The sequence below is a fragment of the Halichoeres trimaculatus genome, unplaced genomic scaffold (genome assembly GCF_033239565.1).
Source record: "Halichoeres trimaculatus isolate MK-OKI-2021-1 unplaced genomic scaffold, fHalTri1.1 fHalTri1_scaffold_15, whole genome shotgun sequence".
NCBI lineage: Eukaryota > Metazoa > Chordata > Actinopteri > Labriformes > Labridae > Halichoeres > Halichoeres trimaculatus.
This window is the reverse complement of record NW_027437193.1, coordinates 16,881,745-16,909,593: the sequence shown is the minus strand read 5'-3', so window position 1 is coordinate 16,909,593 and position 27,849 is coordinate 16,881,745. Positions and strand designations below refer to the sequence as shown.

The 27,849-nt window shown below is 39.5% G+C and overlaps 1 protein-coding gene across 5 annotated transcripts in view; it reads right to left on the bottom strand.

Annotated features, from left to right (window-relative positions):
• Positions 1–12,156: 12,156 nt before the first annotated feature.
• Positions 12,157–27,849, bottom strand: part of tnr (tenascin R (restrictin, janusin)) — a 235,844-nt gene continuing 220,151 nt past the window's right edge. For 4 of the 5 annotated variants that reach the window (XM_074688049.1, XM_074688050.1, XM_074688046.1 and 1 more), the window contains 3 exons: positions 18,911–19,072; positions 18,279–18,442; positions 12,158–15,696 (listed from right to left, as the gene is read on the bottom strand). In XM_074688049.1, coding sequence (XP_074544150.1) covers positions 15,577–15,696; positions 18,279–18,442; positions 18,911–19,072 — 446 coding nt within the window. In that variant the 3' untranslated portion in view covers positions 12,158–15,576. Of the gene's footprint in view, positions 15,697–18,278; positions 18,443–18,910; positions 19,073–27,849 lie in introns of all 5 variants that reach the window. The other variant, XM_074688048.1, reaches the window with a different exon arrangement.

Sequence of the window (27,849 nt, the reverse complement as noted above, 5' to 3'; positions counted from 1 at the left end):
GGATGCTCAGCGTCTCTGGGGGGCTATGAGGCAGTGGGCTGGCCTGGACGCTGGGCTTCTGCATGATGATTGGATGATCTGTCTATGGCCAAATCCCTTTTTGATTGACAGTGAAATGAGCCAGTCAGCGATCTTGAAGTATAACCCTCCACCGGAGCATCTTCTCAGTTGTTCTGGACTGATCCGGAGGCTTTATCGATCCTCAGTGAGTTTACCTTTCTTAAAAACAATGAGCGTTGAAAGAACACTGGTAAAATCTCTGGAAAAAACACCTTGTTGGTACGACAGGGTCACAGATTATTTTCTTGAAAAGGAATGGAGGGTAGAATTTACGTTTAAATAAATAAACAAATTTATAGGTCGGAAAAAAAATGAGCTTCCCCTCCTTGACTGACCAGCAGCCACCACTGGCATCAAGTTATTCCTTTTTGGTAAAAAGGGGAAACTGTTCCACAAGAAAAGGGTTTTTTTTAACAAATTTATCACTATATGAACATATTGACGTGGTATGAAGCAACAGTCACAAAACTTTGATGCTGAAGAGAAAAAAAAGAGGAAATGCTCCCTTCTTAACTAATTTCAAATGTAACCAGTTTCAAAATGACAGGAACTAAAACTTTTCTCGCATTTATCTCCTCACTGTGACACATTTTCTCATGTTATTATTATCTCAGTGTCCAGTCTCTCCCTGTGTGATCACAGTTAATCAATAATACCTGTTGTTAAAGATTTGGAGCCCAACTTGATACATGACATTAAGGAGGGATAATTCTTGTCTACATGCTCAATATTTCCAGCTCCCTGGTTGTTTACCAATAATTACCAATCTTCTTAGTGTACACTAAGAAGATAGGATGGTTGATCCCTGTGTCCTGCAGTCCACATATCTGAGTACCTATGGCAGGAACTTAGTATTGCATCAGAAGGCTTAACTAGCCTTGTCTGGGTGTGTATGGAAGCTCAAACCTTATGAGCAGGTGGCATGTAGCCGCACCTTGAAGTTAACAGTTACAGACCTTTTTTTTTTAAGTTTCAGTTTGTGTTTGCTGAAGTTAAGATAATCAAAAATCACTTTTATTCATGTGAGGCTGGTTCCATTTTTTTACTCTAACATTTCTCAAATTCCTGGTTGCTGCATAACGTGTTATTTCTTACTTAGAGGCTTGGGGTAAAAAAAAAATGTCAGCATAGGATCCCTGCTGATCCTTTCACAGAGCAACACTCTTACTGAAGTAATTGCAGCAGAATTTATGTTCAAGGATGAAGTCACGTACCAAGGTTTCATACATTTTACTTTTAGCCATGTCTATTCAGGTAATATATTGAGGTCAATTGAAATTGCAGCAGTTAACATCATCTGTTGAAATCAGTTCCTTATATTATCAGTTCCTTATATTAGGTCCTCACCCTGTCACAATTCTATTTCGCAAAACCTCCTGCTTACTATACAGTATCCCTTACAAAATGTATGGTTTGACTCATTCTTATACATTTTCATGAGGAAAATTTGAATATAAACTTTATATACATTTATAACTATAAATGGTGTAATATGACCTGCATTGAATTAAGGTTAAAATCTAGTCTGAAATAGAAAATGTCATCTCCCTTTCTTGCAAACACCCACACACTCACACACACCCTCTTTGCTCTGTGCCTTCTGCAGAAATCCCTTTCTAAAGTCTTGAGCATGTGACATTGCTTTTCCTGTGGGTGATGTGATAAAGTAGAGAACAAAGCTTCTGCTGAGCTCGTCCCTCGGGTCACTGCAGCCCAGAGAGAGACACTCTCGTATGTGTGTCAGCTCTCATATCTGAGTAGCTCCTGAGGACTTCTGTGTAGTTCAATTGATGCAGGGGGGGGCATTAAGCAGAGCTGCTGGCAAGCAGCAAAAAAATCAAACTCCATTTTCTATTTGGCCTTAAATCATGAATAGAAAATGTCAGAGCAGGAAAACAAGTGGGAAAAAAACTCCACTGTCTCAGTCTGAGGGATGCATACAGTGAGACGAAAAATCTGATGGCAAAAACAAGTATTTCATATCAGGTAAACTGGTGAGGTAGTTTACGAGGCGTCGGTATGTCCTAGCTGTTGATCCACATGTTCATACAAACATCGAATGTTACAGCGTCGGCTGTTCTGACTGAACTATAAAGTTTCATGACAAAAAAATACACAGTGGTTGCTGTAATTACTAGAACATTGCAAGATTTAACGTTACTCCATTGACAAGGTCCGTGGTTCTGTTGAGACAATGTTTGAAGACCAACCTGCTCTGTAGCTACATCACAGTGGTGCCCCTGCCCCTGCACTGCTCTTCTTTTTCCTTTGCTTTGCATCACATGGATTCTTGCAGGTGTCCTAGTAGGAAAGTCACAGTCTCTTCCCAATGACCAAATAACCAGGAAGTAGTTGGAAGTTTTTATATTTTCAACCATAGCATAGTTTTTCATGCTCACTTCTTTACTGATGGCTCCTTTGTAAATAGACCCAATTTTGAGCGGCATTTACATCAGAACTGTTACTAAAACCTGACACTTTCCCATCAAAGAGACCTTCAAGAAAGACTAAGGCCCTGTTCGCATGACGTAACAGAAACTCTAAGGGGCTATAAACACTGAAGTCTGCGATATGACTATAGAGACACATCCCTCCACAGACCTGAAGAAGTCTACAAGGCTGCTAATAATCAAAACAGGAGAAGTGGAGAAGTGGTGCAACAAAATGCACATTTTGTTAAAAATGCAGTCAGCAGATTCAGCAGCACAAGCATAACACAGCAGTCTGCCGTTGTTTCTGATGCTGTTGTTTGGTCCAGACCTGGCAAATTAAGTTGCCACAATTGAAATTTAGAGCTCAAAGCAGAGCATGATGTCAGGGTTTCTGCAGAAAACTCTGGCTCGCTGGTTGCACCATAGACTGTAAAAAAAATAAAAGGACACCATCTTGCTGGACTCGAAGTGAGGTCTCCACAAAAACTGCTCACCCTGGTGGCTGGCTGCAGTATAGGTAAAAAAAAACAACAACTCTCTAGCCATTCCAGATGAGCTGTGGTTGAACTTTAAGAAATTAATACACCTTGTTGAAATGTTTCTCACGTCTGATTGTTGTGGTGATTTGAAGATATAATTTGGCTGGCTTGTATTCAAGTCCTCTTTTTTCGGAAACTTTTCGCTTTCATTACTTATAAGAGGTTGAAAATGAGGTTGTACATTTAACGATGATTGACAGCTGCCGTTCTTGTGTATTTTTTTTCGAAGATTGTAAAATATGTCGGGAGAAGTGATTAGACTCGCCAAAGGAAAAAAAATTATTATCATTTTTGTCCCCCGGCTCCACTCAGATTCTCCCAGAATCCCTCATCGTCTCTACTGCGCAGAGTCTGGCTCCAAACTGCTACAGTGGTGGCACCTGTGAAGGGGAATTTTGGCTTCAAAACCGTACAATGATACATGGCAGAGCCACACTGTCCACTCTCTAAACAGTTTATGGTTTACACAGCAACAGTGGTGGCAGTGTTTCAGAAAAATTCCACCCTGGAGACTATTTTCAAAAGTTTCTGTCTTAGGTCGAAAAAACGTTTCCGTATAAAGAAGAGGCTGAAACGCATTGATATGCTTGCATTTCATCCTAAAACTGTCGTTGTGTATACGACCCCCGAGAATCAGAAATCGTGCCATTAAGACAGCAAGTTGATGTGACTAAACCTAACTGCTAACAGCTAGCTTCAAACATCACGGACTAAAGCAATGGCTAAATAAAGTGTTTTTACTGACACCAGTAAATGAAAGAAAGGGAGTGTTTTGAGCTGCAAATCAGATAAAGCTATCCTGTGGGAGTCCCAAACTGACACAGCAGGAGGTGAAAAATAGTTTTCTTTAATTTTTTTTCCTTATGTTTGGAAATTAATTAGTATGTTTTGCGGGAAAATAATCACAAAAAAAAAATAAAAAATCTGAAAATTTGTATCTTTACATCAGCTGTGTGTGGAGTCTGACTGCACAAGACTTGCCTCTGTTTTTCACCTACTTGTGTCACTTCAAAGTAAACAACTTTTAGACGAACCAAAGAAAAGACAGCAGAAAGTTAGGGATAAAAAAATCCAGTAAAATATAGGGGTTGCTATATTTTGAGCCATGCCAGGTGGCATCCATTTAAAGACAAGTTTGCCTGAATTAAAACACTTCTAATAACTCTAAAATCTTCTAATAAATATTACGCTTAGATGTTACTGGATGTGTGCAGTTTTTTTTCCCTCCAATTTGCTAATTCTTTGCCTGTAGTCAAACTGTTTTGAAGTAATAACTTTACTGTGAAGGCAACCCACATCTCCAAGCCAACTCATTACAGAAGTAAAGGCCTGAGGTCGATTCATTAAGTGGTTGTTTTATTGTTTGGGTTTGTGGGTGAATAAAGCCTGAGCAGCTGCAGAAAATAAAGCCATAATTGAGAGGCATTAAATCTAACAGATATGTAAGTGTGCTGTGCATAATTGGTCGGTCAGCATTAGAAGAAAATAAAAAAGCTCTCATTAAGTGTTCGTGAAGCTTCAAAGTCTCCATTCATGCATTCAGTCTCTGATTAGCAGTGCTTAAGAGTGCTGCAAACTTTAATGAATGGTGAGATGAATCATTTCAATAAGAGGGCCTTTCTTCATAGTCACTTTCTCATAAAAACAAGACCAAGTTGTGAGAGTGTGAAGCTCAACAAACACATAAGGTCTTACCTCACCTTACTCTGCGCTGGGGTTGTGAGCAGTCAAATCTCCATACTTCTGGGATCCATGAAGCCCCGTGCAGGCTCCTCTTGTTCCAACTCATCAAGCTTTGAGCATCAATAAATGGCTGATGAAAATCAAGCTGCTCATCGGCCCCTTCCCCAATTAAGCCTCAGTGTTTACAACGCCATCACAGAGAGTCTGACTGGGAGATCTGGGCTGCACCTCCTTTTTATTCAGATGCCTGCCAGGGCCTGTTAACTTGTTGGGCTCAGTCAGATGTAAAGAGACTGTACAGTTGCGTGGGGATGGTTCACAACGCCGCTTTTCATCAGCTTCACCCCGTCACCAGCTCTGTCTCGGCCCTGTAGAGAGGGACGGGGAGGCATTACTGGGTGGATTGGGAGAGAGGAGGAGAAGGGGTAGAAAAGGGGTGAGGGAGAGAAGAAAGGGGCAGGAGAAAAAAAGGGGAAAAATAGATGCCTCTTGCTCCCTTAACCATGTAATATTAATCACCATGCCTGTCAGCTGCGTTAAGCTGCACAAAAATCACCTCTGACATTTATACAGTGTTTTTGACCTTTTTCATTACGTGTTAGCAAAAAGGAAACATGACTATGAAGAAATAGCTCTTTATTAAACATATCTGCACAGCTAGATTGAGCCTTGAAATGAAAGCTGATTCCTTTTTATTAGAAAATCTCTTAATTATAACTCTGGTCACATCCAGAAATAGAGCTGTTGTTGCTGAAGTTGGAGAAAACTCACAGCTTTGCAGACTCAAAGTTTTCATAAACCCTGAAACTCCTGCAGGATTGCAACTAGAGATCCTGCAGAGTAACTACCAAAAGCCCTTGATGGACTTTACTCGAACGCAACCAGAAATATACATGAAGCAGAGAAGAGACGCTGGGATTTAGCAGAGTTTGAGGGCTGACTGACTAGAGCCAACAAATCATCTCACCATCTCGATCCTGACAGCATGGGCATCCAAGTACAATGGAGTCTGTCAGTCAGAACCTCTAGAGTAAAAGTGCGAGGCTGCAAGAGTTGAACAGTTCTGTTCTTTCCTAACAAGTAATGTTGTGCCATGTTCAGTCACTGTCAGTTCTTGTAACATTTGCATGACTCAATGATTTCTCAGTAAACAAGGGCTGCAGCTCACTGTACGATGATACTAAACTGGTGTTTCAGCACTCAACTGCACAGTCAGATTGAAGCTACTTGTTTAAAAATGGCTTTTAGTTTTAGTTTTAAATGAGTAAACTTGTTGATCCTCAGTATATATTTTAACCTAAGTGTCATACTTGCCTTAGACGTTCCCATGAAAAACCACAGGAAACAGTACGTCATACTCTTGCACTTCTGGTTTTAGCTCTGTGAGCTGTGCCTCACAGTTTCTCTTTAAATAGCTTTCCTTTAATACCATTCTTGCTGACATAGTGTAGTAACACTCCATAGCATTACATGAAACTGTGGGAAGGCCTGAAATCCCTTGTTAACAGTAATGTTAGCTGGCTTAAAGGTTGGGTCTGCAGGGTTTTCCTGAAAAATAAAACGTCAACTTTTACAGGGTTGATCCTGCTCAATCTTCACGTATGGGCCTCTAGACGTGTGTCAGCGTCTGTGTCTGCCTCAAACCCCCTCCTCTGCCTATATGTTGATGTTTTGGTTGTATCAGGATGTTTCTAGGCAGAGTAAGAGTGGTTACATCAGCCAATCACAGAGTAACCAGTGCAGAAGTGACTTTGCATGTTGATTAGTGAGAGGAAGAAGCTATCTCAAGCGGCTACAATGGTGGACGTAGCACGGAGCAAGAAAAACATAACCAAAGTGAAACAAAACGCCAAACAGTTAATGCTTTTTTTGGCTCAACTTTCATTGAATTACGAGCACTTGGGGAGCAGCGAGGGACAAAAGTGATGTGATTTTGCTTTCTACTGAGCAGGTATGTGTCAAATAACCGAGTGGCAGGTGGTTGCTAGGCTTGTGAGTGTGTTCACTTAGCCAGAGTCAGAGGCAGTGGGTGTGCACTGCTGCTGGCACTGAGCCAAGGAGGATGAGCCCAGTTTAAATTTGTGTTTGCTAACAAGTAAGAAAAATTCCTGCAGACCAAACCTTTACCTAAGTGTCTCGATATTAACAGTGAGTTGGACTCTTCATCTACAGCTAATTTATGTGCTCTGGTGCTGGTTGGTTTTAGAAACATGTATAAGTAAAATAAATTTAGATGACCACTCAGACAAAGTGTTTCACAAGTTATCACCTCAAGTTCTCTTGTAATAATGAAGATGTGACAACCTTCGTATAACTTTGTATGTATTTTAAATCACCTCAAACAAAAATTTTTAGTTTTTTACCAAAGTTAAAGTTTTGGGCATTAACACTAGACGTCAGAGCAGTAGACAAGGGAGCGAACTAAGAGGGAGAGCTGGGGAATGACTTGCAGGAAAGTGGCCTCAGGCTGCCTGCTGTATGTTATATATGAGTAATTTAACACCTTACTGTCTGAATTAATTATAAAAAATAATTTATATATATATATATATAAATATATATATATAAATATATATATATATATATATATATATATATATATATATATATATATATATATATATATATATATATATATATATATATATATATATATAGATATAGATATATATATATATATATATATATATATATATATATATACATATATATATATATATTAGTGCTGGGCAAGTTAACACGTTATTTTCGCGTTAACCCGTCAATCTATTAACGCAGTTGAATATTTTATCGCACATTAGTGCATGTTGCTCACATGCTTTTATTTTGTAAACGTCTGTTGCTGACCGCGGCGGAACCGGAAGTGAAATTGGCTTAAAAACACGATGAGTAACCAAAACAAGCATGGAGAAGAGGGGCAACTCCACGGAACTTAAAGGCTCTCGCCGCTTAGTGCATCAGTCCATGCGCACGGCGTGCCACATATAAACAAACGCAGGTAGTCTGCCAGGACGAAGAGACACGATGAGAACTAGAGCCTTATTTAGCGGTGTTTTTTGTGCGAAATTAACCCGCTGAAAATTCTCTAAATAAAGCGTGAATGCAGACCGATATCAGATTTTTTGGTGGGAGTCCGTTCATTTGTGTTTTTGGTAAAGTAAAAATTGGCCCCGTCTGAGTGCAGAGGAAACCTGCAGAGGAGCAGGGAGGGGGTGTTTGGTGCGAGCGCTCTGGGCTTCTGCTGCACAAAAACACTGCTGTAGGGTAATTTCTGCCCTAAACCTTGTGATAGGACCCTTGTTCCATCCCGCAGAATCACTTTAATGCCCTGACAGTGGCACTAAGCTTTAATTTTGTTTTTACATTTTGTAAATTTGATTTGCACTAAATATGTGATTTAACTATTACTGTATAACAAGTACTGATTTAGTGTTTGCATGACAGATGTTATGGCACTTTCACAATGCGATTAATTATGATTAATCAGGGAAATCATGCGATTAATTACAATTAAAAGTTTTAATCGTTGCCCAGCCCTAATATATATATATATATATATATATATATATATATATATATATATATATATATATATATATATATATATATATATATATATATATATATATGAGAAGCTCATCCCCTGACCAATATACTGTAACATAATGGGTCTAATACGATCTGTGGTATGTGTAGAATATGAATCAATAGGTAATAATGAGATACAAAGGTCATTTCAGCTGCATCAATATCTGACAGGGTATGTCGCAAATTTGCGACAACAGGCATCAAGGAGTTAATCACTTTGCCAGGTCCACCAAGGCTGATGATTTGACAAAAAATAGGAAAGACAAGGAAAGAAAAAACAGGAAAAGATAACATGGAAAAACAAAAAGAAAGAAAGAAAACCAGAGCTGGTTTTACCTCTTTATCTTACTCGTCAAAATGGGAGTGTACACAGACTAACTGAGGACCAACATCATGGCAGGGGTGAGTTTCAGGACTTAAAGATATAGGAGCTTGTTTATGGGGTAAATTCAGCTCTTGCTTGTTAGTTATAAGAAGAGATTAGATTTCCTTTAACCTGAAAGGCTCAAGTCATGTTTGCAGCACAGGCACAATCAGCTGGCTGTGTGGTCTGTGGTTTTGTGTTGTAATCTTGTTCTTCAGCCTGTCTGGGAGCTAATTATTGGCAGCTGTAAGGTGGAGTATTACTACACCAAGCAGCGTGCTCCATCACCACAGAAACACATTAAAGCTATAAAGTAGGAACAGGAAAAAAAATCTTAACTGCTTTAATTTTGCCTCTGTCAGCTGCCCCAGTTCAGAAACTGGCTCACAAATGACACTAACAAGATTTCTGCACCAACATTAAAGCCTCAGAGTTTCACTTCGGGCTACAGAAAGTGTGAGGAGAGGAGGAAAGTGTCATTTCACCCCATCTGCTGGGTGCAATAGAAGATGCTAATTTACTGTTTTCCATCTGCTCTGTGAAAAAAACGGACAGTTCTTTCTATGAACAGGAAAAAGTATAAAATATCCCCGAAACAGTCTTGAAGGCATTGTATGAAGCAGACTACAGTGGTGATGTTGTGAAGAAATATTAGCCACTATGTCTTTAAAATACCAAATTAATGACTTTTTAGAAAAGTTGGTACATGATTTGTTTATACACTATAAAATGTTGCATGTAGTTTTATGACCATCTGTTTTGAACAGCTTCTGAAGGATTGGACCTGTATGAAACCCAAATAAAGCCCCGATATGGTTTGGCCATTGACTGGAGGACAAGCTGGGTTGAGCAAACACGTGCATTGTGCATGATGATGAGTAAATTGTTAAAAATTGTAGTTGACTGCAAGGAAATATAAGAACATGAGCTTCTCATAATGCATGCAAACACTCCATTAAAAGCTACACATGCATCTTTTAAAGGTCTCAGAGAGTTCATGTTCCAGTATGAACAGAGAAGCTGGAGCCCATTGTTTTCATGACACAGCCGTTTATAGAAAGTGATTTGTTTTGATTCAGACCGAACATGAGCTTATCTCTCTGACCTTTGCTACATTAATCTTGTCCTGCTCATTTGTTTGTGTCTGACTCTAATATATTCACAAACTTCAAGCAGCCTCATTATTTACCAAGTCTGTTCTGCTGAGCACACATTCCTATGGATAATTAACGGATAATTAAAACATACAGTAATTAAAGAATAAATCATAAAACTGCTGAACAGAGTGTTTGTGGGTATCTGTTTTTGAGATCTAATCTGTAGTTTTTGGACTGTGCTACTGCAGTGGTGTAAATAATAAGAAATTTGGATAGCTTTTTACAAATACGCATCAGTCATGTATGACCTCCAAAGTTAATCTTTAAATAAATAATGTGATTTGGAAAATGAATGAGAGGGAGTTGTGATATAATCGTACAACATGGTAATCTTTTAAACCTCTGTACTGAGCCTAACAGCTAACTGACAAATTCAGATTGAATAAAAAATATTTTCAAGCACTGATGCAGATTTGGACTATTGTTAAATTTACACTTTACAGTTTACAGTTTCATTTAGCAGACGCTTTTGTCCAAAGTGTCGTACAACACAAGCAAGAATTTAGAGAGAAGGAAAACCTAGATAGCGCGACAACAGTGCTACAAGTTGTTCGGCTGCAGGTGCTGCCATTAAGTGTGCAAGGTTGTTTTTTTTTTTAGTTTTCTTTTTTTCTTTTATTTATTTATTTATTTATTTATTTATTTATTTATTTTATTTTATTTTATTTTATTTTATTTGGGGTGGGGGGGGGATCAACAAGCCAACAAACCACAATTAATTGCTGCTACAGTATATCTTGATCTTCAACAAAATTCAGTAGTAGTGCTGAAAAATCATAAGAACTGAGTCTTAGACCTACTGACTCTTTCTACCCCTGAGGGCAAAGAGGAGAAGGGTCAGCGTAAGTGTTTCCTGAACAGATGAGTTTTCAGACTTCTCTTAAAGTGATACTCCAGGATGGAACAAGTTGGGTCCTTTCACAAGGTTTAGGGCAGAAATTACCCCTACAGCAGTGTTTTTGTGCAGCAGAAGCTCAGGGCGCTTGCACCAAACACCCCCTCCCTGCTCCTCTGCTGGTTTCCTCTGCACTCAGACGGGGCCATATTTTACTTGACCAACAACACAAATAAACGGACTCCCACCAAAAAAATCTGATATCGGTCTGCATTCACGCTGTATTTAGAGAGTTTTCAGCGCGTTACTTTCACACAAAAACACAGCTAAATAAGGCTCTAGTTCTCATCGTGTTGTGTGCCCTAAACCTTGTGATAGGACCCAACTTGTTCCATCCTGGAGTATCACTTTAAAAGCAGAAAGGGACTCTGCGGATCGTATAGAGTTACATAATTCATTCCACCATTTGGACACAACAGAGGAGAAGAGTCTGGCTAGTGATTTGGAGCTGTGCTGGGCTGGGACACCAGGCGTCTTTCACAAGCAGAGCGTAGTGGGCGAGAAGGAGTGTAGACCTGGATGAGAGACCCCAGGTAGGCAGGAGCCATTCTTGTCAGTGTTTTGTAAGCCAGAAGAAGAGCTTTGAATTTGATTTGATTTCTAAGAGAAACAGGGTAGCTGAAAAACCAAGTAAACACCACTGGTAGTTTTGCAATCAGAATCTTGGCTGCGCGGGCGAGACCTCAATGCAAGGTTGAGTCTTTTTCATCCTAAGGGCTGGGAATGAAAGTGTATGCTAACGCCTATATTCACCTAATTGAATGAAATGTAATTGGCTCCTCCTTCTTCCTCTAGTTCTGACTCAGCCGTCAGAGGACAGGCCTAAAAAAAACAGTGCTTCTGGCAAATTTTTATCCTTTGAACTACATTTTCGGATAGCTTTGAATGTGAACTTTCAGTTCTTTTTCAACGCCTCATGAGACATTTAACTTTGATAACTTTTATGCTTACACATTTTCAGGTAGGAGAAATTTAAAAAAAATGTTTGAGCTGCAAACTCAATACGCTGAGTCTAGGGTATGTTTCTAAAGTCCATGTAAGACTGCTTTGTCTCTGCATATAAATATGAACTTAAGGTCTTTGAGCCAAACCACACTGGCAGACCTTTATATCAGCTACCTCCACTGCTCACTCCTAACTACTCCTGGCCTCACTTCAGTTTTTAATGACCTCCAATTAGAGGTGAAGATACTTTGAAAAGTTTATGACGTGGAGTCAGCTGGCTTTGGAACTTCATTATTTCACAGCAGGAAAAAGGGAGTAACCGCAGCACCCACAGATCGACTTCTTTAACACCAAACTTCCCTCCAGAAATGAACAGAGTGATGTTTTTTTTTTTGATCTGGAGATGCTGTACACAGATGATACTGAGTTTGTATGCAAGACAAGAGACGAGCACAGAGTCAGACTATTTGTATCTTTTATTAATATGTAGAAAATGTATTAAAAAAGGAACTATATAGTACATGTTTAAGTCAAACTAGAGCTAAATTTGACAGCATAATCCAAGGTTATCCAACAGTAAATCCATAGTTTCAGCATGAACAAGCTTTTCAAACAGTCAAGATCAAATTTAGTCAACATTTACATTTCCATGGCAAGATTTCAAATCAATGTGGGTACAGTGGTTTATATAACAAATACCGCCACATGTGGTGGTTATACCATTTCTTTCTCTTGTGAGAGTAAACCAAAAGAGTAAAACTTTTTCTCTTAATACCTTACAGGACCTTATGTCTTTATCAGGTTGTATATTTCTTTCAATGCTGGATGGGTCTGAGTCATTGTGAATAAATAGAAGTATGTTAAATAGGAGGGAATTTACTGATCAAACCAAATGAATACATAAGTATTGTGACTTAAAAGAGAAACATGTTAAATTATGAAAAAAAAAAGCCCAATTTAATTACACCACTTTTTCATTGTATTTGATCGCCTTTGTTGCAAGAATAATAGGATTTGTTGCTAGACTGAGTGACAAAAATTATTAACGGAATACAAGTTTGGCTGATTTGTCAAAACTGTCACACAAATTTTTTTACATGGTAACACATCTAGATTTACAAAATGTAGAATTGTTTTCCTCGGCTCGTAATGAAGGGTTAGATCACAAAGTTCTTTTTTTTTTTACACCATTCGATGTGATGTTCACCTTAAACAATCAATGAGCTTGGAATAAATGTAACATGACAGAATTAGAGTTGAGACATGAAGTCAAGACAGAGGCTTTTCTTCTTCACACTAAGTTTTTTTTTTCCTCTCTCTGATCTAATACAAAGCTTATTCTGATGAATTTTAGTTGGAAAAATAAGTCACATGAACGTAAAAGAGTTGTAGCTTCTGTCTTGAAAGATTTAAGAGCACCTCATAGTTTGCCATGAGAGAAATCCCTCACAACATAAATGACATTCTGTTCCCTCTCTGCAAAGCTTCACGACCTCTGTTCCTTGTACAAAAATGCACCGAGGAAAACTTTGTCTAAGTAGTTAATGAAATAAGTACACAGAGAATTCCCTACTCGACTATTAATCACTATGGGAGATGGATCGCATGAGAGGCTCTGAAACAGTCACTTAGACACTGAAACATAAATCAGACCTGGGAAAGGTCATTTGATGAAAAGGTTTGTAATAAATTAAACCCTTAGCTATTTATTTCGCCTTCGAGGGCAGTTTCACACAACTCTAGAGGCCTGATGCTCAGATTTATCTCCACTTTCTATCTCACAAACCCTTTCAGCAGCACCTTTACACCCAGATCTGTACAGAAATGTGTCACAACAAATCAAAGGATTATGACATTTCTTATTCAATATCAGGCTGGTGACTGAAAATGATTCAACATGCAGCAGGCTCCCATCGTCCTCGAACACAACAATGGTTAAGAATACAGCAGTTATAAGGGAAATGATTAAGACAGTTTGATTCTAAAGGGGGAACACATCAAAATTCACTTTATCATCGATACATGAGTATATAAGTATTAGTTTACAGAGGGGAATGTCACCATTTAAAATCTAAAAGGAGAAAAAAAATACACAAATGAAAAATATACAGTCACACAACGCAAACCAGATTAGCTGGTTGCCTTGAAGAGGAATGACTTGAATAAAAGACAGAATTAATCAAACATGAGATTTCCACTTGTTGAGTTTTGTAAGATTAAAACCTGATGTTGCTTGCAGCGATGGTGACATTAATCCCAAGGTGTGGTAGTGGATTTAAGATCTTGTTTTTATTCATCCAAAAAGGCCAGAGAGGAGATTCTTCAAAACTCTGGATAAATTCCCCCAAGCAAAAAACTAAATGGAACGCCCCCCCCTTAAATAAAATACAATCAACCCACTAAACATTTTGTGCACCAGCGTGAACACTGAATGAAACCAAATGCTTGGTGGGAATGCAGCAGATTACACCCACTCTACCAAAAGAATACATTCTCTGCCATGCTCGCTGATTTTGTTGTTCCACCAGGAAGCTTAAAAAGCGAAGCAGAGGGCAGAGAAGAAACACTTGGCTCCACGCCACCAACTGTTCTGCTTTTCTTTGTTAGGTTCATTTCAGCTAAGAGTCGGGGGAGAGGCCAGAATTAAATCTGCTTCATGCTTAACCTGGCTTTCTTCTGCAGAGGATTTAGTGTTCACGTTGAATAAAATAATGCCACGGGACACAGTTACCACAGAAGATGAAAAGTGAGGATGGGGCTGCTTCAGTGCCTTTGGTAACAGAGGTGAGGGGAGCATCTTTTTATGATGCACATTTTTGGGGGAATGTATCTTTAACCACACCATCTCTGCAAGCAACCACGACACCTACAACAGGACTGAAACAGATGATAACTGTGCATGTTATCCGCATGAAAATAAAGTAAAAGAATAACTGTTTCAAAAACAACAATCAAAGAAAGAGTTAATTCGAAATTAATTAAAAGATAGCATTGCTGCATTCCCACTCGTAGTGCAAATTCTCTTTCAGTGTGGCTACCAAGAATGATGAAGTTCATTTTCATTCTGCTTCAATAATTAACACAGAGGACTTTGTAATCAACGCTTACACAGACAGAGAGGAGAAAATAAATAAAATCGAGGGTAATGAAGCTGTTGCTGGTGCACTGCTCTTGGAAAAATGATTCTCAGTGTTCAGTCAAACTTTTTGATGTTTAGTTTTATCTCTTAAGTCCAGAAATTTTCACAATTTTTTTATTAGCTTACCTTAATATCTGCTCAAAACCCAAGGCATCAAATTATATTAAATAGATGGACTTCTTTCACAATATCAGTTATAAAAATATATATATCTTACAGTTAAGGGGTTTGAGGGCATATACAGTATATTTTTAGTTAAAAGTTGTTGTTCTGTAGCAGTTAAAATAACACTAGCTCTTGCTCTCTTGAGGGCATTGGAGCACATTTCCTTGCGTCCCAGGGAAAGGCAAATCTGACACTTTAAAGAAAGAAGAAGCTTCTTGGTTTGCCTTTCCTTATTTATTACAGCAAATAGAACCATTGTCATTCAAAGTATTTAATAAATTACATACAGTGTCCTCTATCAACTGGGTAGAAGTACAGCAGGGAAAGACGGCTAAAGCTGGAGAGGAGCACCGATGAACAGAGTTCAGACCAGGTTTAACACGCTCTGATATTTCTTAAGACATCTACAGTTATATATTTCTGATTGTTGTGGGATATTAAAGTTATTTTTTAAATTTTACATTGAGGATTAGTAAAATGTTAGTTTCTATCTGTTATAATCCCTTTGAAACCTTGCTAAAGGCTTTAAAGAGCACATCAGTGAGGCTGGTCTAAACATGGTCTGGACTCTGTTCATCCTCCACTCTGGGCTGGTAGGAGGCCGTTTGTTTATACAGGGGCGGACCGCCTCCTCTTGCTGCTGATGCTACGGAAGTTGAACGGCCTCATCTTCATCTCCACGAAGGGAATGGAGAATTCATGGCCTTTCCAGTGATACCAGTTAATACCCTGTGAGAGTGAAAGAGCAAAACAAACATTTTTGAAGAAATGCAGATTGGCAGGAAAGCCAGAAGATGGACAAGTTGGAAGTGTTTTAATTTGAACTAACAGGAACATTAAAAGCAGAGAAGCCCAAAAATCCTCACTCTAAAGCTGGCATGATTATGAATAAAGTGAATTCATACTCTCACTCCAGTCCCGCTAATTCCCTTTCACGGCCGAAAGCCTCAGTTTGCAGCTTCGCTCTGGAAGGTAATTTCACTCCGAGTGTCTTTCTCTCCGTCCATCTCTGCTCCCTCCTGGTCTCATTTCATGTCATCGAGTGACACGCAGAAAAGGTGCAGAGCGCATTGAGAGGAGCAGCGATGCTTCAAAGCCTTTGTAGCTCATCCTAATCACAGCCTCACACAACACCTCACTGTTTTCCTCCAGCAAGAGAGAGACAGGCCGTATCACACACTTTTCAAAGACTGTCGACTGACTGCCGACACCTCATGTAGGGAGCCAGAAATTCCACTGAGAGGACAAGAGGCTGAAATTTGTAACATTTGGGCAAACCTGACTTTATTCATGCTTTAAATTACATTTTCCCATTGTAAGCATTTCTATAACTTGAGTATCAAATTTGGCTCTGTCTTGATTCTGAATACATTAAAATCCTTCTTCCCAATTTATGAACATAAACATTAATAAAAGGGTATTGATAAGGTTTTACTGATACCAATGCCCTAATTGATTCTGCTTATCAATTTGATTCTCCCTTATCAATTCCTCCTGTGAATTTTCTCTGTGCCAAAAGTAGCTTAACAGATTTTCTGTGTCAACAACATTTAATTGAGTTTAAAAGTGAATAAATATGAAATTGGTCTCTGGATCTGAAACACTGTGGACATAAATATACAGAAATAAGTAAAACTTGCACATCAGATGATGTTGATGTACTGAAGTAGATCGTCTAGTGTCTCAAAGTGGTTATAGCATTACTCTGATTTGTTTGGAACTTTGCTGTAATTATGAAGCCAGCCATGATCCTGCATGTAACTCTTCATTCATTTGCCCACAAGTATTTAGACATCTGGAGTTTCCAGTATAGTTTATAAAGAGTAACTGTGAAATGTTTCTGTGATGAAAGTCAAAATTCTGTTCTGAAGCCCAAGTTATACTGATGTATGCTAAGTGGTAGCATATCAATGCAATTTCCCATATACATTAGCATCAAGCTAGCACTTTTTTGTTGAGATCGTTTATAGCAAATAAGGAAATTTATACCATGTTAAATCTACTGAATAGATATTTCATGTGAGATAATAAAATACATTTCTTTTTGTGTTCAGTCCTTCAGTAAAACTTAAAGCTGAAAATCCTGAATCAAAGTTTCCCCCGAAACTGGTATCATCTGCTAAGCTAAGTTAGCTGCAGATGATTAGTCGGCGTAAGGTCGGGCAGCTCTGGTATAATTTAAGAATTGATAAGTGGATGGTTAAGCACCAAGGTAATGATATCCATGGATTGAAACATTTCTTAACGATTTTCGAAAGGAACCGGTTTTCAATACCTATCCCTGATGTAATGCTGTTACCATTAGCATTATCTCCTCAAGTTTAATTAAAATGATGCTTCTCTCTACCTCCATACTGCTAATCATTTGAGTTAGTCTTTAACTAATGCATTTTATTAAACTGCCTTTCTAAATTTAACAACCTTTTCTCAAATTACAATCAATCAATCTTTATTTGTATAGCGCCAAATCATAACAAATGTTATTTCAAGACACTTTACAAAAACATTGACAGGTCTAGACCCGTAAATGTTAATAAAATTTTATCAGCAGAAACCCAACATCAAGACAAGATAAGGAGTCTTATCTTGATCCACAATCAGTTTGTGATTTCTGTCTGTGCCTTAAACAGGCCATGGAGAAAGGTTTGATTTAGAGCTACATTTTGACACAACCTGAGAGTTATTTGCTGGCACACTCACATGAAGGCGAATAGAGCACCTGTGGTGCTAAAAGGATTGAAAAGTTGCATTTACAAAAAAGAAACCGGGGGATTTTTGTTCACTTCCCTGTGAACAATCCCCAGGACTTGGCACTGGGAGCTTTTTATTGGAACAACTGTTTTTTTTAAGGACTCTGAGCGAGGTGATGCCGAGACTTTTTACGTGGGGAAAGAGACATTTCAAAAGTGTCACTTTTTAATCATATGAACACCACAGACGGATTCCAGCCCCATGGTGTTGGATTAGCTGCCGAGCAATTATCCCACAACCTGGAAAAATTAAACAGAACCTATCTACCTGGCCAAGAGACCCCGGGGCCAAAAATGAGCTGCTGGGCCCCTAATTTCAATTTAATCAGCACACACAGATTGACACATGGTGAGTCTGCAGTTCTGGGGTCCTGGGGTGCCCAGTTTGCCACACTGTTGATACAGACTTTCTTACAACCAGAGACACTGGCACAAGAAGTGAAACTGTCTTTCCTAGTTTTAGGAGACTAGCTGTTCTTACTTTGAGAAATAACAACAAATATTTAAAGCAAATGAGAACAAATATCTGTGGTAAGCTGGTGTTTTTATAGTCTGACTGACCTGACTGTGTCTGGACTCGCCGTATTTGCCGTTGAGGTTGGCCCGGTGGCAGTTCTTGTACCACCAGGCTCCTTTGTAGGACAAGGCACAGTTAGTGACAGCGATGTCGTTGTCTCTGTCTTTCGTGGAGAAAGGTCGGCCCTGGTGGTAGCTCAGGGAGTCACCTATGATCAGAGCAGAGAGAGGCTTTATAGATCAGTGTGTACAGGATGGCTAATGTGTCGGCATATGGCTGCAGTGAATTATGGCATGATGAGGGAAACATAAATGAGAGAGCAGGAGGGAGACGGAGAGGAGGAATCCTGCTGCCGGCTCTCTGAATTTATTTAGGTGGAGAGAATTATAATTACAAACACGGGAGATGATGGGTAATTCTGGCATATGGTCGTGTTGACAGACTGAGAGTTACATGGGAAGGGAGAACCAGAGTGGTGATGTGGAGGAGTGGTTCAGACAGGATGAAGGGGACAGGAGGCGGCAGAGGAGGGATGGAGCAGAAGTTAGGGTGCACATAATCTGCTTAATGTAGAAATGGTCTCTTCATTCATATAGAAAAACAGACACCTAGTGCAGCTGTCCACAATGATATTAAATTAAAGAAAAACAACTTTCTTGGGTATTGAACCACGTACCAGCAGTGCCGTTGTACTCTCCTATCCTGAGCTTGTACAGGTTTCTTGCATCTCCGATGGAGAATTTGTCATAATTAGCGTAGACCGACTCCTGTCCGTCCTTCATGTCGATCCTCAGCTCGTAGCGTCCTTGAGTAGCAATCCTTTGGATGTTGTCTAGACCTGCAGAGGCATAAAAAAACATGATCTTATACTCTAGATGTGTTATTTTCAAGTTAAGCCTGCAGCATGAAAAGGGAAGTTTATCTTCCAGTTACATCAGCAAGAGGAAAGAAAGATAGTGTTTTTTATCAAACTTTCACAAAACCCCAAACCCCATTAATGAGTCATCAGACTCACACTGATATGAAGTTATTACACTGGGACTGATGATGGAAGTCATTAGCACTCTAAAATTGGGATTAGATCTGAATGAAGTCCAGTGATGATTAATTCATCAGCACGTTTCAAATGAAAACAAATATACACTTAGAGTTATCATACAGACAATGATTCACTGTCTTTGGTCTGAAATAAAAAAGAAGCCCTGTGGGGTCTTTGACTCGCAGCGTCATGGTGGAGTGGTTTGTTTAGTTTGTTTCTGTGAGTAATGCTTTCACAGCACTCTGCTGAACAATGCAAAACACTATGCAGATGCTGGAAGAGGTCTGCAGGCTGGCCAACATGGCTGTCAGAATTACAGTGTTGGTGTAAGAAAACATGTATTTTACAGTTCAGAGGAAATGCAATCAACACTTTTCCTTAAGGATGCACACAATTTATTCTGATAGGGAGAAAAGGTGTGTGGCTATAGTCTCTTATACAGGTAGGTTTGAGAAACACCCCACTACCTGAGAATTCAGTAGTAATATACTAGAAGCAAATGCAAGAAGGTTTTTTATCATGTTTTGGGTTTTTTTACCCAGGAGATTGTTCTCAGAAGCTGTGTTTCCATTACACCTAGAATAGCGCAAAACCTAAATATTGCAATAAAGGAACGGTAATGGAAACCCCACATTTTCAGAAAAACTTCTCAAATTTCAATAAAAAGTTTTTACGCTCTCATGAGGTGGTTTTTCAAACATTTCGATACAGAACTTTGTCGCAAAAGTGCAATGGAAACACCTTTTCCGCACGTTGTCATAACAAAGTTCCTCCGTCACCTCCTCGTACGTGTCCACTGCCACACAAACACATTCCAGCGTTCATATTTTATCAGCTCTGCTCTAACTTATATGTTCAATGCAGGGTTAGGGTTGTTTGTGTTTTTGAGCGACTCTTGTGAAGGCATCAGGACAGCTGTGAGCCGGTCAGAGTCTGAGAACAGAGATGAGATGATGATCTTCATCCAGTTAGCATGATCACGGCTGACAGTTTGAGAAGTGAATAAAAACACTAATGTTCAAGAATCCGCATCATCGTGAGTGCAGCGTCCGGATGGACATTATGTTTTACTTTACTCAAGTTATGCGCAGTTCTGTCTGTAATGGAAACACCGGCAAGGTGAAATTGTTTTTTATCGAAACTTCAGAAATATTGTTTTTATTTTGCGAAAAAGTGTAATAGAAACCCAGCTAGAGAGGCATACAAAGCATGCTGAAATCATAGAAAAGGCTTATCAGCTGCACCAACACTTCTAACAGCTGGGCTCACTCACCTTGGCTAAGAAGTAAATGAGCTTTGTGGAGTGTGAGTTTTATTAAAAGACCATTAGTTTGAGAAAACACTCCAGTGGAAGTGGGTAGCACTAGTCTCAACAGATGAGTCGCAGGGGTGAGTCAAAAATGACCGTAGAGGAGTTCAAGAACAGAGCTGATAGCTACCAGGACGACAAATTCCACTTACTGAAAAACAGATGGCACCAGAGTAGGGATGGGAATTGATAAGATTTTGTTAATACCGATGCCCTTATCTATTCTGCTGATCGATGTGATTCTTTATCGATTCCCTTATCAATCCCTGTTGTGAATTTTCTGTGTACAAAAAGTAGCTTTACAGGTTTTCTGTGTCAACAACGTTTTGAGTTTATACTGGAAGTGAATAAAATGTAATTGGTCCCTGAGTCTGGATATTTCTGGACAAAATTATACAGAAACGTTGATGTACCGTGTCGTAGTATACTAATAATTCAAGTAGGCCATCTAGTGTCTCAAAGTGGTTATAGCAATGGTTTAAGTTGTTTGGAAGCTTTCCGTAGTTATGAAGTCACCTCAGCCATGAGCCCGTTAGCTTTTGACATTTGAAATTCTCAGTATTTTTTACAAAGAGTTAATGTGATATGTTTCTGTGATGAAAGCTGAAATTCTATTCTGAAGCTGAAGTTATGCTGATGTATGCTAACTGCTAGCACCAAGCTTATGCTATTTTGTTATTTTGGTAAGTAAGGTGATTTTATACCATTTGGAATGTACTGAATATGAATCTTCTGAGAGAGAGTAATGTTCATTTCTTTATGAAGTCAGTTCTTCAGTAAAACTTCAAGCTGAAAATCCTGAATTAGAGTTTTCTTGTGAAACGTTATCTAACTGCTAAGCTAAGATAGCTGCAGCAGACTAGTCGATGTAAGGCTAAGCGGCTCCGGCACAATGTAAAGAATTGATAAGGAATCGTTAAGCACAGAGGCTAACGATATCCATGGATTGAAACTTTTCTTATCGATTCTCAACAGGAACTGGTTTTCGATTCCCATCCCTACACCAGAGAGAGCTTCGCAGCTGCATTGAAACTGCACAACATGGACTTAGTAAAAAGTTATATCGAATTATCCGGAAGGAAGACTGTTAAAACCTTTTTGTTGCACATGGAGCATACTGGTACAACTTGCACTCTGGATTTAGATGTTACATCCAAACTGTTGACTTCTACTGACTCTCCCAAGGGGCTGAAGGCAGAGGCAACTCAAGCAGTTATTTATGAAAAAAAAAAAAAAAAAAACGAAATAAAGCAACACAAAGAAATACTCTTTTCTTTACAGCAAATTCAACCATTTTACACAAAGAGGAAATTCTGAAACAAATGGCTTCTGATGACAAAGAAAGAAGGTAAAAAAGAGAAGTTAATCTCTACAGATAAACTGACACACTGTGCATCGAGACACATAAACAACACGATGATGTTTTTTTTTTTTTTTTTTACCACTTTTTCAGTTCAATTAAGTCTTTTCCTTCCTGCAGCTTAGGAGAATTGAGGTGTGAGCACTGATAAGCTCTGTGTCGGACACTTTGGTCAGCCAGTTGTTTGGCTGTGTATAATTGACATTGTAGAGAGCAGCGGACACTGTAACAGCCAGCTGGCCTGCAAATGCCACATGTTGCAACTTCTCTGAGATATACAGCTTTCGCTCTCTATCTCCAAGGCAGCAGATACTCTCGTTTGAGCCCCTTAGGAGATAAGACCCCACACCGACAGACCTGAGCGATTGGACCTGCCTTCGCTATCAGATTACAACAAGAACCCATTTGGAAAAAAAGTGTTTCCTTTTCTGCTTCACCTCAAGCAGAAGCATCACACGTAGACTTTATGTTTGAACCAGGAAAATGTGGAAAATAAAATCCCTGAATCTTCAGCTGACAAGTAGGAGGAAAAGTCAGCTGTAATGCGTCGATGGAAAGCAGATAGAATCTTTGTCACAATGCAAAGGTACTTTGGGTGACGTTGGGAAGGAATTGTTGTAATAAAACTGTGTTTAACACTCAGTCAACTCTAATTTCCATTCTACAATATCACAGTATTATCACAGATTAATCTTGTACCCATAATCTTTTACTGTTTTTTCCCCTCAACTGTTTTATGGGATCAGACTGCTCTTTTCCTAGCTGCTGCGATTAAAAATTCATTTTGACACACTATTACGCTCTTGTCCTTTTATACTGCTGGTATTACCATCTCGTCACATTTTATTACCAGCCTTTCTCTTGCACAGAAACAAGAGAGGAAATTAAAAATAAAAAGTGAACCCAGATAATGATCACAAATTGGGCACAGCCACCGTGGTTCCTCTGTGTTATTACATCATCAAATTGACATTGTGTGGAGCATGAAATCTGGCGGAGGTCAGAGAGAGGGGAGAACAGATCGCCCTCCAGCAGCGATAAAAACCACCATTTTCAAACTGTAACAGATAATAATGAAAGCTTAATTTCCATATTCTTTACTGCCGGCCAGTTAAGTGCCTCTTCTTTTCAGTTTGAGTGGATTTAATATCAATGTTTATGGTTCCACACTGTCCACTATATCGCTGTTTTGTGTTTAGAGGCTGTGATTAGCTGAATGTTGGCTTTCATGGCTCCCACAGGGCTGTAAAAGTGAATTAATCCGTCCAAAGAAGAGTGAAAGTCAAACTGTTTCAAACTGCGGAGGCCATCTGTATGATGATACCATTTCTTTTCTATATGGATGAGAACCTTTGAGAGCACTGATAATGGTTCAAACGCACAGTGAATTCTGTCACAGGACATAACACACAACAACAACACATGGAAACGGCCTTAACTCTCTCAATGAGTGTTCAGGATGGAGGGATGGAAAGACATTTGAGCTGACTGGATGCTTGCTGACAGGAGTTTTGGGAAATTCCTTTTCTCTCTTTGCATTACTGTGCATGAAGTGAGGTACATAAAGAAGTGGATAGACAATGAGTTTAGCTTTAAGGCTGAACAGACAAACACTCCTGAACTTTGTGGGAACGCTTTGACATCTATCTGATGGGCCACAACATTTCACACACAAAACAGAATAAAAATATAAGACAACTTGTTCAGGGGTTATGCTGATTTTATGATACTGGAATTATGTATTTGGATTTTACTCTTTATCACTGTTAATCAACTGTTGTCAAACTGTTAATCAAACTGTTATCATTGTTTTGGTTGCTAGGCGCCGCCCTGTTGGCTATGGCTGCCTTTTGCAGTAGCTCTCTCTTCTTTGTCTGTTTTTTGTAATTTTTTTCGTCTCTTTTTCGTAATCTTTGTATTTGGAGTGGATCTTTACTTTGTATGGCTCATTTGTTGGTCATGGACACCAAACTTTTTGTGGCTTCAGTGATATTTTTACTACTTTTTCTCCTGTGTTTGTCTGGAGATCCTACATGTAATCATGGCCACATTGTTTACATGTGAACTCAGCTGTTAGCAGCCTGTAGCATGCCAATGCTAACTGGAGTAAGGCCTGATGTCTTCCAACAAAGTGAGGAGAAGGAGGTGAGGACGACGTGCTGGTTCTCAGGTGTGAGCTAAGAAGTGACAACATGGATCTGTCCTTCCATCCATCGTTATTGGGAACGTAAGATCTATCTCCAATAAGATGGATGAGCTAGCTGTGCTAACCCAGCAACAGAGGGAATACCAGAGGGCAGAGTAGCATCATGCTATTCACAGACATGGCTACCAGAGCTAACATCAGACACCAACGCCACATTGGAAGAGCTGCACCTGCTGTGAGCAGACAGGATACAGGAGACAGAGGTGGAGCATGACTGAAGAAGCTCAGTCCTGGACCCTGTGGAGGTGGAGGCTGGCTGAACTGGACAATGATGGTCAAGCTGTCATCATCTATTTTTTTATGGACCTTTTTGCACTTTCTATACACTTTCTTACTTTTGTTTTCTTGATTGCTGCTGTGACTTCAATTTTGTTGCAATAAAGTTCTATTCTATTCTATTCTATTTGAATAAGAAAACTTTGAGGAAACATTTGGTCATATGGTCTCACACTATACGACCTGATGCTCTGATGCGACTTCACTGCACATACTTTACGTCCCAACGCCAGACTCTGCATCCTTCTACTTCTATGGCGTTTGGGAGCTGGACTAGTGTATCCAGCTCTGCAACGTCAAAAGGAGAAGAAAAAACCCAGAAGTGGGAGATGCACACCGAAGATGCTCAACAAAAACAAACACAGTTCCTTGGCAACTTGTGCCATTCTGTGTGAAGAACAACAAAAAAAGAAGAAGACATGTAAAGACAAGGAATTGGCTGGGCAGACATGGGCAACACGGTCTTTCAATTTTTCAGTGAGAACAGGAGGTATGCAGCGGCAGCTAAATTGAACTTAAGACCAACTTCTTCCAACTTAAGACGTCACTTCGGAGATTGTGCAAGCTCTATGTGAGAGGTCGAGGCAAGTTGGCTCGTGGTACTGCTTGAACTGTGTGATACCTTCACGAGGAGCGATCAGGATATCAAACATGTTTGATTTTCTTGTGATCAGCAGATTAGTGATCAGGAGCTCGTTGTGAGGTGTCAATCTCTCCTTGTTACCCGACAAATGCTACACGAAGCACGACACATGATTGAGCTGAAATTTGGCCCGATCAAAAAAATAGTTGCACAAGTGGCAAACTGGCTCAAAACAAGCCAGCAATAGCACAGTGAATGCCCAGCTTAAAATGCAGTGTTTCCTCTACCATTGTGTAGATGGGGTGTTAATTTTTCTCCCATACAGAGCCAGATCACAGCAGAAGTGTTTTGCGTTCCTCGCTCATCAATTAGGTCTTTACCTTGTTTTGTTTTTTTGTAATTTAAAAGACTAAATTGCCTTGTGTTATTTATTTAATCATTTATCATGATCGGATTTCATTTGTACATCGTTGGATTCACATTTCTCCTCGTGGAACTTCACCATGCACAAATGAGCACGTGATCTTTAGCGCACGACAAATTTTCGCTTCAATGTGTTCACAACCACACACAAACAAGTGTGCACATTTAAACACACAGACAGGCACATTCCGTATAGCGGACAGAGAGCTGGGAAAACTACCACAAGAAACATCTACCAGGGCCTTCTCTGTGAAGACAACACCACTGCCACAAAAGGCTGTAAACCTAGAGGAAACACTGAAAGGAGCACACTGTGCATAGTTTTGAAAGCCCTTGATTTAGATAGTTTCACAAGGCGAAAACAGCTGAACTGACTTTCCCAAAAAATATTCAAAAAGGTTGTAAAGGAGCAACTTTTGTGTTGCTTTAAAATACTGTTTGACACAGGAGTTTAAACAAGGGTACAATCCCTCTGTAATTCTTTCTTAAAATAAGAAATGTTCTAGGTTTTACACTCCCACACACATTCTTCCTCAATATGAAGAGTAGCAAAAGCTAATGTGGATGAAATATAAACGATGAGGCCTGGTCACAGGTAAAGTATGGTCCATGCTGACTCACTGTCACAATGTCGTCCATTACCTGGATTTCTGGACACAACACAGCACCTATAGGTAACACCTGTGCTACTCTGTATGAGAAAAGCCTGCCCAAAATGAAATAAACCAGTGCATCAACAGACAGGTCAGCATCATACAGCTGGCTTAACATTTTGTGTGGCTCTCTGAGGATACCATGTTCCCTGCTGGCATGATATCTGTAATCTGGCGTTCGTGTAGAGGCTTTCACAGGCACAAAGAGCAGCTTTTGATGCTCCACAGCCTGAGGTTACATTAAGCTGCTTTTATGCACTGGGAGGACAGAGTACAGTACAGGACAGAAGAAAGGCATGGGGGGTGGGAGTGCATCCTATGAGGCAGTTAAAAAAAAGTGAAGCAAAGCCCTGGAGATGGAGGTGGCCAGAGGTGGTGAGAGGGCGGGTTGCTGCTGATTCAGCTGAAGTGGAAACAGGTCAGATGAAATGTGGGACTTGCTGAACCAGTTTTGCTCTCCTGTCTATACATCATATTGTACAACAGAGATGTAATAAATCTTCCTTTTATGAAGCAATTCTGTGCAAGGATGCAGCTTTATGACGCCTTCAGGTGCCCGACAGCTAAAACAATCCAACCGCTATCTAGACTTTTTACTGTGTAGAGTGGCAGGAGGAGAGATTTCTCTCCTGTAAGAGTGTCGGCATCACTCCAGCGTTTTTATTGAGCCTCCCGTTTTTCACTTGTCTTGGTTGTATCCACAAACAGATTGATTATTAATTCATAGCAGCACGATGCAATACAACTTTTCGGTTGTGATAAAATGTTAAGAGCTGACTTTGAACATCCTCCCAGAGGTGGTGCACAAAAGTAACTGGAACAGCTGACACCATCACTCAATTCAATGCGACAGCAGCACAAACTACAGCTTTAAAAACAAGCAGTGAAGCAACAATTCTGACAGCTTCAACAAGAGATGCAGGCTCAGTTTTAGCACATTGCATTACACTGTTGGCGCCTGTTTATGAGGATTTCATCTAAATCTCTTTTATGTTTCACCTATCACTGAGTGCCTGGACACTAATGGACCAGAGCGTGCCACAGCTATCTTGTATTATGATCCAATATGTGTCAGCTGCAGAGTAACAGCACTGCCTCTGTTATAATGTGATGGTAATGCCATGCCATAAAATTTCCTCCGAATGTTATTTAATTTATGTAATGAAAAAGTTCAAAAATGATTCCTCACAAGGTCCTGATTTACTTAATGAAATATTCATGTAATATTTTCTTTTAACCATCTGCACAAAAACAATGACATAAAAAGGAGCTCATGAAGAAACATGACTCATTTGCACATTTTCTAATGAATATAATTATTGTTTCATAATGAGATTTCTCTTTTGGAGGGGGTCGTCGGCAGTCCATCAAACCAGTGAGGAGGCTTTTCTTTTGTCTTTGAATCAAACAGACATAAAACACTGCGGAGTCATTTCAGGGAGAGATGATCTGTTAGAAAATCCAGTAATGAACTGGAGAGACTTTGTGAAGCCAAGTGCTGAATGATGAGACGGGCAAAAACAAAACAGGAGTTGAAAGAGAGAGGAAAGCAGCAGGTTTTTTTTCTATCTCTATACTCGGTGAAAAATGGTACATGAAAGGCCATACAGCCCGCTGGAGATATTGGAAACATCTCTCTCCTCCATGAAATAGATGCATCAATTGAAACCAAGTGAAAGCTATCACCCTGTATTGATTGTGGTTATTAAATTCACTTCAGTCATCGTGTAGATAAAGAGGGCAGTACAGCCATCAGAGAGGTGGAA